At 40.4% G+C, this 12,459-nt stretch overlaps 1 protein-coding gene across 2 annotated transcripts in view; it reads left to right on the top strand.

Moving 5' to 3' along the window:
* Nucleotides 1–10,876, top strand: part of FLRT2 (fibronectin leucine rich transmembrane protein 2) — an 88,869-nt gene extending 77,993 nt beyond the window's left edge. For both annotated transcript variants that reach the window (XM_045562424.1, XM_045562433.1), the window contains exon 2: nucleotides 4,041–10,876. In XM_045562424.1, the coding sequence (XP_045418380.1) occupies nucleotides 4,416–6,398 (1,983 nt within the window). In that variant the 5' untranslated portion in view covers nucleotides 4,041–4,415 and the 3' untranslated portion in view covers nucleotides 6,399–10,876. The remainder of the gene's footprint in view (nucleotides 1–4,040) is intronic.
* Nucleotides 10,877–12,459: the final 1,583 nt, after the last annotated feature.

The following is a 12,459-nucleotide window of genomic DNA, read 5'->3' as shown; positions in this document are numbered from 1 at the left end:
ACCTGCCACTAAACTTTAATCTTCATGAGGCCAAAACCCACATGAGTTCTGCACACAGCTGTGACCTCGTTCTAGTGCCCAGTAAATATTGGTTGAATGAATGAATAAAAAGCATATTACATTTTCATGCTTTTTTGGTGTCCATGACAAGAAGCCTTTTTAGATTCTTAGAAACTTATCTTCAATTTCCTCTAGAAAATTATGGTAATAATGCCAACCTTGTAAGGCACTCGTAAGCGGGTATAGTCAGCGTTCACAACCGGGAGTGATTTTGTTACCCCAGGGGACATATAAATGGCAGGGTTGGGGGACATTTTAGATGCACACTGCAGCCCTACAACGAAAAGTTATCTGGCACAAAATGTCAGTAGGGCCAAGGTTGAGAAACTCTGGGATAGGTGAAAGTGCATAGAACTTGGTAGGTCAAAGGTGACTGTATTTTGTTCTACATATTGGAGTTCACCCCTTTGGATATCATTAATAATAATTACATAGGAAATAATAGTTTCTATTTATTATGTTCTTGCCATGTTCAGGCACCTTATAAGCTTTTCATAGATATTATTTTATTTAATCCTCTCAACAGTGCTGGGAGTTAGGAACTATTATTATCCTCAGTTTTCAGATGAGGAGACTAAGCCTTGAAAGATTAAATATATATCCAAGATCCTGCTGCTACTTGGTGACGGAAGTAGGATGAGAACTCAGGGCCTGAGGTTTTGACCACTGTATTATCTTGCTGTCTGTATAAGTGTGGTCTCCAGCTTAACATCTGAGCAGATCTCTACCCTCCATGTTCAGTAGGAACCACGGCTGAAACTACAGAGGGAATTTTAATTTAAAAATTTAAATAACATCATTATGGCCTAGGTGTTTGTAATTTTACACTTCTACTAATTTGAACAAAGATACAGTATAATGACTGACAAGCATAGGCTTTTGTTGATCCAAAGATCAAAACAAATCTGCTATATGCTGTTATTCTGTGGGATTCCCAGGAAGCTCAAAGAAAGCTCTGAGAGTTTATTTTCATTCAAAATTGAACTTGTCATAGCTGATCAACACATTGTGATCTAGATGAGTCTTTTCTTCTATTAAGGTGTATGAACAGTGACAGTTTGCCCCATGTAATCTTATTAGGAGCTTTCTTCAGGATCACATCATCTTCTTACATAATTATAAAAGAACCACTCATGAGTAAAATATGCCTGCAAGAGAGCAAGACGGGGGCAGAGGGTTGATGGGGCCTATTCTCTCCTTACTGAGGACAGGGTTCAGGCAAGTGGAAAATTTACAATTTGGATGCATAATAATGGTTTCTAGGTCCATCCCTGAGTACCGGTTAACTCCCAGTGATAGTGTCCTTGAGGCTGTTAGCTGATGAACTTTGAGTAATGCCTGTCATCCTCAAGTATTGCTTTGTTTCTTAGGCCCTAACAACTTGGCTTGGAGACACAATTTAGAAGCCTCTTTTCTTTTTACATAGGAACTTAGAAACCCTCAGGCTGCTGTTTTTCTCACTTAGGACATTCTGTTCATCATGTGCTACCGTCACACTTTGAAGATTACAGTGAAATACTCAAAAACATATTAGATTCTATTCTTAAATCTCACTTTTCTGCCTCTTCTGAAGAGTAATGCTGATAGCACCAAATGGTTTTTTTGTTCTTAAACACTTTATAAAAATGAGCTCTTCTGATTGCAAATAACTGTGCATTTGTATCCAGATAAACATTTTCCCTTTGAGGCTAAATGACATATATAGTCATTGCACTGCTCTTCCGAAGAAGTGATTTACATATAAGATGTAATTTGAGACTATCTCCTGGGGACAAAAGTGATTAGTATGCCTTAGGCCTTTACTCTTCTCAAAAGAGTCATGTGACATGCTCTTGCCTTTATTTTACATTTAGTAAATTAAAACATGAATGATGAAGTAAGGTGTCAGGGGTATTTAGGGCAGTGCTTCCCAAACTTTAATGTTTTCACCGGAGGCTCTTGCTAACAAAGCAGATTTTGGGCCTGAGGTGCTGTTTCTGCTGCTTCCCAAGTCAGGATCCTGGTGCTGGACCAAAGACCACACATGAGTAGCAGGATATTAGGGAACATCAAGATGGCTTGAAAGTTGGGCTAAGGATGGCATCAAGCTGATGGCATTAAACTCATTTTTCCTATGCTTACCCTTCATTGTATAAATGATTCTTTAAGCATATAGAGAGATTTCTTCCAGAGAGAATGACTCCCTTTCCGTGGCAAAACAAATATTTGCAAGGATTTTTTTTTTAATTACATAATCCTTGAATTTTAATAAAGCATCATATCACATCTCCTCCTCTGCCACCCCCTTTTTTAAGTTTCCTAAACAATAAATGATGGATTTTACTATTTCTGGTCATCAAAGGCATTTTTTTACATGATGTATAATCTTTTGAATTGTAGAACAAATTTACAATATCCTTGACACTTAAATAACATTTCCACTGGTATTTTTTTTTTCTTTTTAAATTATAATTCTCAAGATAGCTAAAGGAACAATTTCAAATAGTTTGTCTGTGCTTTTTTAGATATAAGTTGTTTCAATCTCTGTGTATTGGTGAGAATTAAGAGACTCGCGGCTTGCCGTGTCCTGTCATGTCCGCTTATTTTGTAGGGAAATCAAATCTTGCACCTTCCAATTAACTTCTTTACCTCTCTAATCTAAAAACAGATGGAATACATTCTGGAACAAGAAGACATGATTATTATCTGTGCATTGCCTTGATTTCCTCAACTGTGTCTTCTGTCGTTTCAAAATTTGCTAAAAGTCCTTCTTTTAGCAGGAAACAGGAAAGCACAGACAGGAGGAAGGTGTTGTTGATAAAAACTTTATCTGCAGTCACGATCTGGGCAGATCTTAAAGGGGATCACCATGGATCACCATGGTGTATCTCATCTGGTCCTGGAGGTCCAAAAGGAGGGGACAAGTAGAAATGTGTCATGCACTGGAGCATGATCATTGTCCTTGGTGACTTGAGTGTAAGCCATTTTGGAGGAAGAGAAACAGGAGGGAAGGCAAGAAGTGGGAAAGGAAAGAGAAGTCATCTCTCTGCCTTCACACTTGCTTCTGTGCATTATGTGTATACTGCCTCATTGCAGATGGTCCGTAGGATGCATCTGTTTTATTTTGAATGATTTTTTTTAATGACGTAGGAATTTCCTCATGACATACCATTAGGTAACAGAAAGAAAAATGATGATTCCAATTTTGTTAAGTATATGCATAGAAAAAAGGAAGTAAATAAACTAATTTGCTCCATTATCTCTGGGTGATAGATAACATGAATAATCTCGATAACCTTTACACTGTGTTCTTTACATTGCAGTCTCTAAAGTTCTCCATTAAGCATGAATAAACTTCTGTATCAGAGTTTCAAAATACGTTTTAAAGAGAAATGGCAACCGCTACAGCTTTTTTATAGCAGAGTATCTGAAAGATCATATATGATAAATATTTTTGGAAATATAATGAACTAGGAATAACTTTTTGATAAGGATGTATCTTTTTACACGACTTTCTTAAGTCCTCATTTTGCATTTTTGAAATATATGACTGTATAGGGCTTCACATTTTTCCCCTCAGTTTTACCAGTTGCTCAGTTACCATCTCCATCCTGAAACAAGACTGTGACCACTAGGATTTGTAAGTGGTGATTATTAACTGATCTGGTGGATTCAGCAGTGTACCTGTGGCACTTAACCTGTTTGGATATGCAAGTAGATATTTAGGAGACTGAGGTAATGATTAGGATGTAAAATTCCACAATGTGGTTATTGATATTGATAGGTAACAGTATGGTTTCCTTTTCAGGATAAGATATTTTAGTGATTTATTATACCTGTTCAACTGAACTACTCTTACTTAAAATACCTCTTAAGTCCAACCACTCCACCTCTCCAAATTTAGTCCCAAGCGCATTGTGTTTGAAAGGCTTGTAGTCATGTTGACATTTCTTCCATTTCCGCCCGTACCTGACCATTTCTTCTTTTCTTTCCTACAACAGATTGCAGATTGAGTTTACGCAAGAAATTCCTAGGCTAATCAAGGCTGGCCTGACCCGCAAAAGAAGAAGGGAGTTCTGCCTGCCCTCCTGGGCTTGCCGAAACCGCTGATAACTTGGCATCACCCATTGCCTGTGTGGAAAGTTCTCCCTGTTGAATTTTTTTGCACATGGAAGACAACAGCAAAGAGGGCAACGCAGGCTGATAAGACCAGAGACAGCAGGAAGATTATTTACCATACGCCCTCAGGGCGTTTCCTCCAGCTGGAGTTCTAGACTTTGACAGGACCCGGTCTAGTCATTTTGATTTTGCTATCTGTTTTTTTTTTTTTTTTTTATTTTCCCCACCACATTGTATTTTATTTCTGTACTTCAGAAATGGGCCTGCAGACCACAAAGTGGCCCAGCCATAGGGCTTTTTTCCTGAAGTCTTGGCTTATCATTTCCCTGGGGCTCTACTCACAAGTGTCAAAACTCCTGGCCTGTCCTACCGTGTGCCGCTGCGACAGGAACTTTGTCTACTGTAACGAGCGAAGCTTGACCTCAGTGCCTCTTGGGATCCCGGAGGGCGTAACCGTACTCTACCTCCACAACAACCAAATTAATAATGCTGGATTTCCTGCGGAACTGCACAACGTACAGTCGGTGCACACGGTCTACCTTTATGGCAACCAACTGGATGAATTCCCCATGAACCTTCCCAAGAATGTCAGAGTTCTCCATTTGCAGGAAAACAACATTCAGACCATTTCACGGGCTGCTCTTGCCCAGCTCTTGAAGCTTGAAGAGCTACACCTGGATGATAACTCTATATCCACAGTGGGGGTGGAGGATGGGGCCTTCCGGGAGGCTATTAGCCTCAAGTTGTTGTTTTTGTCTAAGAACCACCTGAGCAGTGTGCCTGTTGGACTTCCCGTGGACTTGCAAGAGCTGAGAGTGGATGAGAATCGAATTGCTGTCATATCAGACATGGCCTTTCAGAATCTGACGAGCCTGGAGCGTCTGATCGTGGACGGGAACCTCCTGACCAACAAGGGCATTGCCGAGGGCACCTTCAGCCATCTCACCAAGCTCAAGGAATTTTCAATCGTGCGTAATTCGCTCTCCCGCCCTCCTCCTGATCTGCCAGGTACGCATCTGATCAGGCTGTATTTGCAGGACAACCAGATAAACCACATCCCTTTGACGGCCTTCTCCAATCTCCGAAAGCTGGAACGGCTGGACATATCCAACAACCAGCTGCGAATGCTGACTCAAGGGGTCTTTGATAATCTGTCCAACCTGAAGCAGCTCACCGCCCGGAATAACCCTTGGTTTTGTGACTGCAGTATTAAATGGGTCACGGAGTGGCTCAAGTACATCCCTTCGTCTCTCAACGTGCGGGGTTTCATGTGCCAAGGTCCTGAGCAAGTGCGCGGGATGGCCGTCAGGGAACTGAATATGAATCTTTTGTCGTGTCCCACCACAACCCCGGGCCTGCCTCTCTTCACCCCCGCGCCAAGTACGGCTTCCCTGACGACCCAGCCTCCCACGCTGTCCGTCCCCAGCCCTAGCAGGGGCTACACGCCTCCCGGGCCCACCACGGCCAAACTCCCCACGATTCCCGACTGGGACGGCAGAGAAAGAGTGACCCCGCCGATTTCCGAGCGGATCCAGCTCTCTGTCCACTTTGTGAATGATACTTCCATCCAAGTGAGCTGGCTGTCCCTCTTCACCGTCACGGCCTACAAACTCACGTGGGTGAAGATGGGCCACAGTTTAGTGGGGGGCATCGTTCAGGAGCGCATCGTCAGCGGCGAGAAGCAGCACCTGAGCCTGGTTAATTTGGAGCCCAGATCCACCTACCGGGTTTGTTTGGTGCCGCTGGATGCTTTCAACTACCGCGCGGTGGAAGACACCGTTTGTTCCGAGGCCACCACGCACGCCTCCTACCCGAACAACGGCAGCAACACGGCTTCCAGCCACGAGCAGGCGACTTCCCGCAGCATGGGCTCCCCCTTCCTGCTGGCCGGCCTGATCGGGGGCGCCGTGATATTCGTGCTCGTGGTCCTGCTCAGCGTCTTCTGCTGGCACATGCACAAAAAGGGGCGCTACACCTCCCAGAAGTGGAAATACAACCGGGGCCGGCGGAAAGACGACTATTGCGAGGCCGGCACCAAGAAGGACAACTCCATCCTGGAGATGACGGAAACCAGTTTTCAGATCGTCTCCTTAAATAACGATCAGCTCCTTAAAGGAGATTTCAGACTGCAGCCCATTTACACCCCAAACGGGGGCATTAATTACACAGACTGCCATATCCCCAACAACATGCGATACTGCAACAGCAGCGTGCCAGACCTGGAGCACTGCCACACGTGACAGCCAGAGGGCCGGCCTTGTGGAGGCGAGGATGAGACTCTTGAGCTCACACACGTGTGTGCACCTAGAGACACGCGAATTACATTTGATAAATGTTACACAGATGCATTTGTGCATTTGAATACTCTGTAATTTATACGGTGTACTATATAATGGGATTTAAAAAAAAGTGCTATCTTTTCTATTTCAAGTTAATTACAAACAGTTTTGTAACTCTTTGCTTTTTAAATCTTAAAAAAAAAAATAGTTGCTAAAGTACTGTACAGGGTTGTACAATGAGAACCCAACGCCAAGGCGAAAGAACAAGTGATTCTTCCTTATAATGCACATTAACCATTTTGCTGTTGAAGCTGTCAGAGTAAATTCCTGGTGGTCAGATGAAAGGGCAGATTAAAATGGACTCATCAGGGTGAGATGAGTACTAGGGGTGAAACAAGAAGTGGCCCAGATATTTTCCTGCTATTTCTATACCACCTGGTCTGGAAGACAAGTGAAAAATTCTGTGAGGATGGAGGTAGTTACCCTGATTTGACCCAGTGCAGGAAACACAGAAAGCGTCGAGAGGAAGCCAGTTCCCGTGAAATAAGTTAACCCAACGTGACAGATTCAAGAAAATTGAGATAAGATTTGAAAAGACCTTAAAACCCAGGGGTTGGTTGTCTGACTGGGAACTTCAAAATCACCCTTCATGCTTCCCTGGCCCTATGTGGTTACAGGGCTAGAAACTTGAGTCTGATTTCAGTCATCTTCAGGGACTGGTGTGATGTCCTAGCAAGAAACTCCCTTTGAAAGTGTTACTATTCAAATCATACATCAGGTTGAATCACATTCAACAGAGATATATTCTAGAATACTTTTTTAGAAGAGGCTAATAAAATTAAAGGGAAGAATTATATTGAATGGAATTATTTTTGATAATGAGAATTATTTGGGTAGATTCACTGAAGCTATGTCAACATGATATTTAGACGAACAAGAGATCAGTGTTTGGAATATACTACAATCTCTTATTTGAAAATCACTGATACTATTTAGACAAAAAAAAACTGATCAGTGGTTCTGTTCATCTATATCAATTGACTTTGCCAATACCATGTTGAAATAGCTTGAATTAATACTTTTATCCCCCTGGCAAATTCTTGTCTTCCAATCATCTCCCATATATTTTCATGATTAATTGTTTATGCCACCTTTGTTTTTCTCCCTCTGCTCAGTATTTCCCAGAAAATTATGGATGCCACTCTTGGCTGCACAAAACATCTATATGTACTGACACATTTTAAAACCCATACTAATTTTCACTGCTAATAATTCTGTAAGGACACATCAAAACTGGCCAAAATAATACATTTTTTTAAAGCAATACCTGGTTTCCACCTCAGACTGACTTTGATCCTGTTTTCCACTTTTGAAATTTTATTTGTTCCTTTTCAATTGTGGATGTTCCTCTACTTTGGGAATTGTAGAGGGATAATCAATCTTACATTAGCAGGACAACCAATGAAAAATGAACAAGTCAGAGAGTGAAGGCTCCTACCCCTAATCCTGGTAGAGCAGAGGGCATAGGAAGAGAGGGATGTCTGTGCTTAATTCTAGATATTTCTGAGGCAATGTTCCATCTTCAGAAAACATGCGTAACTTAATCCATGCCATCCCTTAGATATAGAAGGGCTATAGGTCACATACATTATCTAAAACTCCTCCTTGGAAAATTCTTTTTAAAATCAAATTTAGACATTTCATTCTGTGCTGCCTATTTCCTTTACTGCTGGCCATTGTTTTAGGGATCCATGAAGTAATTGTCACAATCATCTTTCTCTCTCTTTCTCTCTCCCTCTCTCTCCTCTAAGCAAAATAAAACTGTGATGTGTCTTCTTTGTAAAAGCTTAGGTATAAAATGCTATGCAACTTTTTCTTTATAGTAAGAGCTTTATTTTCTTTAATAATATACCCCAACTTATATGTTTTAGTCTCCCTTGTCCCTCAGAATAAGCAGAGAATGTAACTGAAGCTATAATGTTGTAGACACAAGAATTGAAACTGTGCAGTCAGTAGAGCTGAACTTAGCTACGAATTAATTTCAATTAATTCTAAAGTGACTCTGGTTTCCATTTTAGTCTATTAGCTGGAGGGTTTTGGCTGTTGTTCTTTTAAAGCTAGGTCCATGCAGTGAAGGGAAAGAATAGTCCGTGAAGGTGATGAATATAGCAGTAAGCCACCTACCATCAGGACAATGACGTGGGGCTTTATGTGCTTAGCTGGACGATTCCCTTGCACTGTCCTCTGCCCCTTGGCTGTGTAGGTAAAACTGTGTGTTCAAATGATGGTACTTTGACTTTTGAGGGCTTTTATTTTTGTTACCCACAAAATAATCATTCTCATTTATTTGTGTTGTATGTTAAACCCCCAGTGGGATTTTTGGCTGCTGGAACTTCTTTGCTTTGGGTCAGGAAGAACAAGGTTCCCAAAATGTCTTATGGGATTCACAGAATTATCTGGGGCTTAAGTGGTACAATGGAGACCCAGTCATGTGAAATGGTCAGGATGGTCTGAAATAGTCCCTCTGCTAGAAAACGTTCCTGAAGAGACAGAAGCCTGGTTACAGGCTTTATTTTGATCTTATGCACAACATAACAAAGACTGCTAAAATGAAAATCAGTCTCCCATTTGTTATACCTTGGCTGTCGTCTAGACCAGGATAGAAAGCACATCATAGAAACTGTGATGTCTAGTGTGTCTTATGAAAATTGCTGAACAACCATCCCTGGAGGATTATGCTTGGATTGGCATTTTTAGTCATGGGAATCTGTTTTGCTGATACATCTACTCTGCATTTGGGCCTCTTTTGCTGTCATTATTGTGTATTTTGAAATGATTAGTCAAGAGTCAAGGTTGAAAGTTCAGGCCAAGACCATGGAAAACAGCCGTGCTCACTGGCTTATAAAGAGCTTGATGCTGTCTGACAAAATGATGTGATTTCAGGTGGTATCTGACTGCTTTCAGAGCTCTCTACCTGTCACTGTACAGAGGACATTCCAAAAGGAACAGGCATAGCCACGATCACACACACATATTGGCAGTTATTCCTACCCAGGGTAGTTGTTCATACCTACTTGTTTGGGGAGATGTGTTTGATCAAGGAGGGACCCTGGGCTTCCCTCCAACACTGTCAGGTGCATTAGCACCCCTTGTATGGGACAATCACAGACAGATATGAGGGATACATCCCCTTGCCTATTTTCCTTGTGTAACAAGTGGAAAACATTCTCCCCTGTGAGAAATAATGTACTTTCTAATTATCTGGATGTTTACTGAAAATATATTAGACATTTTTTTCCTGAGGTTAAAAACAAAAAGTGTAATGTGACCAGTCTGGTGAAAAGTATTAATGAAGTAGCTAATATTGCAGCTCCGTCTCCTACTAGTGCTGATCATAACGGTTTTGGTTGTCTCACACAAATCAGAACTTCCTTCCCCCCTGGGGAGGACAAGCTCTTCCTGTCGTGAGCAAAGCATCCATTCAAAACACGAGGCAAAAGTGTCATAGTCCGCAGGGAGCACAGGCTTCACTTGATCGGCAGACCTCAGCTGCAGAGGTCGTTGCAGCTTTTAAACAGTGAAGTGGTTAATTCCATTGGCATCTTTGTTTCTAGCATTTTCCTTTAACCTATAACAAGGAGACATAACATTTTACTTTAGAACATGAGCGTAGCAGTTTTGCTCATGACTTACCCTTCCATGCTATGTGGGAAAACAAAGCAGAAAACAGTGCCCCAAAGGGAAAAAGATACTTACACACAAAACACTTGTCATTCTTGGTCTTGTCAAATCTTGCCTGATACTCTTTAGAAAGTCAAAATACTAATGGTAAGAAGATGTAGCTTACATCTATCACATCTTCAGCAGTGTCTAAAGACAGCTGTTGGCAATGGGGATGCTCATCGATAATTGTGGGGAAAAAGTTCTGTACACGATGATACTATTGTTGCAACAAATGAGATACTTTTGCTTGTAGTTTTTTTTTTCTTTTTCTAGCTGCACACCCACCAGAAGAGCACAAAACAAGGCCATTGCAACAGGCATTTTTAAATTAGTATAAAACCTGCAAACACATGCATACACACACACACACACACACACACACACACACAGGGACGTTTGTAAAGGTGTCCGTGGGCTGTAAGATTTATAACCAATTTGAGACAACGTGAAGACATTGCCAACCGCGTGTCCCTCGTAGGACTAGTGTATATTCACTGAAAGTTAATCCTGATGATTTGTTATTGTTTGAACCATATGTTGATTTGCTTCTGGTTTGTGTTTAGCGTGTTCTCTCTGACAAGGGGCTGGAAGATTCTGCATCACACATCCTCTGAGACCTACCATGTCGCACACTTTGTTAACTACAAACTTCACTCTACACTATACAGTACCTTGTTGATATATTCAGTAAAGGCTTATTTTAAAAGAAAACCGCATTGTGTTTATCTGAGTAAGTTCATTGGGATATAGCCAATCCTTGTGGTGTTAATGTAAAAGAGAAATGAGGGGTGCTTCTGGAGGGTGCAGGGTGGCAGGAATAAAGGAGGCAATGGGATTTTCATATCCTTTAACCATGAAGACAACATCTGTTTTTAAGGCCATTTGATCCTTTTTGTGTGAGGGATTCATAGGAAATCCTCATGTTCATTTCTGTTTCCCAACTATACTGTGTGTTCCTATGATTATCTTTTAAATATACAAACAAACACAGAGCTTATTATTTTATATTTGTGAAATCTGTGTTTAGGATACAGATAAAACCAATGTAGTTATCCAATCAGAATAGTATTTTCCCCTACTTTATAATATAAATGATTGATTTTAAATGTCAATTTTCTTTGAGGATTTTCATGGTACTTTTCTACTTCAGAACGGTTTAGAGTTCATTCTCTCATACTTTCAATGGGCATTCACAAAAGTGTGTCTGTTCACATGCTCGAGTTTGATTTCTACATTAGTCTCATGATTTTCCAGAAACCTTTTTGCTAACTGCTCTTGGCCATTTCACTAATAACATATTTGAGAGAGACTGAATCAGGAAATAAAATTATAACATTTCAGTTAACTAATATTATTTGTAGAATCTCTGTTGGAAAATTAACTGTGAAAGACAGTGGTAACAGGTGATTCATATTACATTTGGGGAATTTTATGTAAAATAATGCCCATGCTATTCTTGGTTATGTTTGCCAAGAGTTACAGACCTTATTCTGTGGAGACTAGATCCGTAGTCAAAAAATACTATTCATTAAAAAGAATTTATTAAGGTCCCCCTACTCTGTTCCAAGCACTAGGCTGAGTTCAGAAGCCTCGTAGAAGAATAAAATGCAGTTTTAACCAAATCAAGCATATCTTTTATTTCATTATGTCCCTAAAGAAATCTCTCCATCCAATGTATTTACTCCTCATCTACTTTCTACAGTACTCTGTTAGGGTCTGCTGAAGATTGAAAGAAAAATATGACTCTGCCATTAAGGAGCTCACAGATCAGATAATAAATGCTTTTTTCTAATGCCTTCCAGTATTTCAGAGTCCGTGTAATCACTTTACATTCTTTCACTAATTCAACAGAGTATCTAGGGTAACAAAAAAGATATTCCTACCTGTTGAGAAAGTTGATGATACATCTGTCTTATATATTAAATGATCTTGGTTTGATGATCTTGGTTTTTAATAGATGAAGCAAAGTGATAGTACATTGATAAAATCAGAACTCAATTTGAGTTAAATATTCAAATTTACACCAAGTAATTGAAAACTAAAAATTATATTTGATAATTATACATACAACGTCATACATTCAACCTTCTGAAATCAATCTAGAAGAGTTATAATGATACCTGACAATTATTGAGCACCTATGTATATGTAAAACCATATGCAAAATACTTTGATACACGTTTGCAGTTTGTCTCTAAAGTAACCCTGTAAGTTTCATTCTCTTAGTTTTTCAGGTTTTAAAACTCAGCTTCAAAAGAAGGCAAGTGATTGGTCCACAGTCACAAATCCTGTAACTGGC

This window comes from Lemur catta, chromosome 1, assembly GCF_020740605.2.
Source record: "Lemur catta isolate mLemCat1 chromosome 1, mLemCat1.pri, whole genome shotgun sequence".
Taxonomy (NCBI): Eukaryota; Metazoa; Chordata; class Mammalia; order Primates; family Lemuridae; genus Lemur; species Lemur catta.
This window is presented reverse-complemented; position numbering and strand designations above follow the sequence as displayed.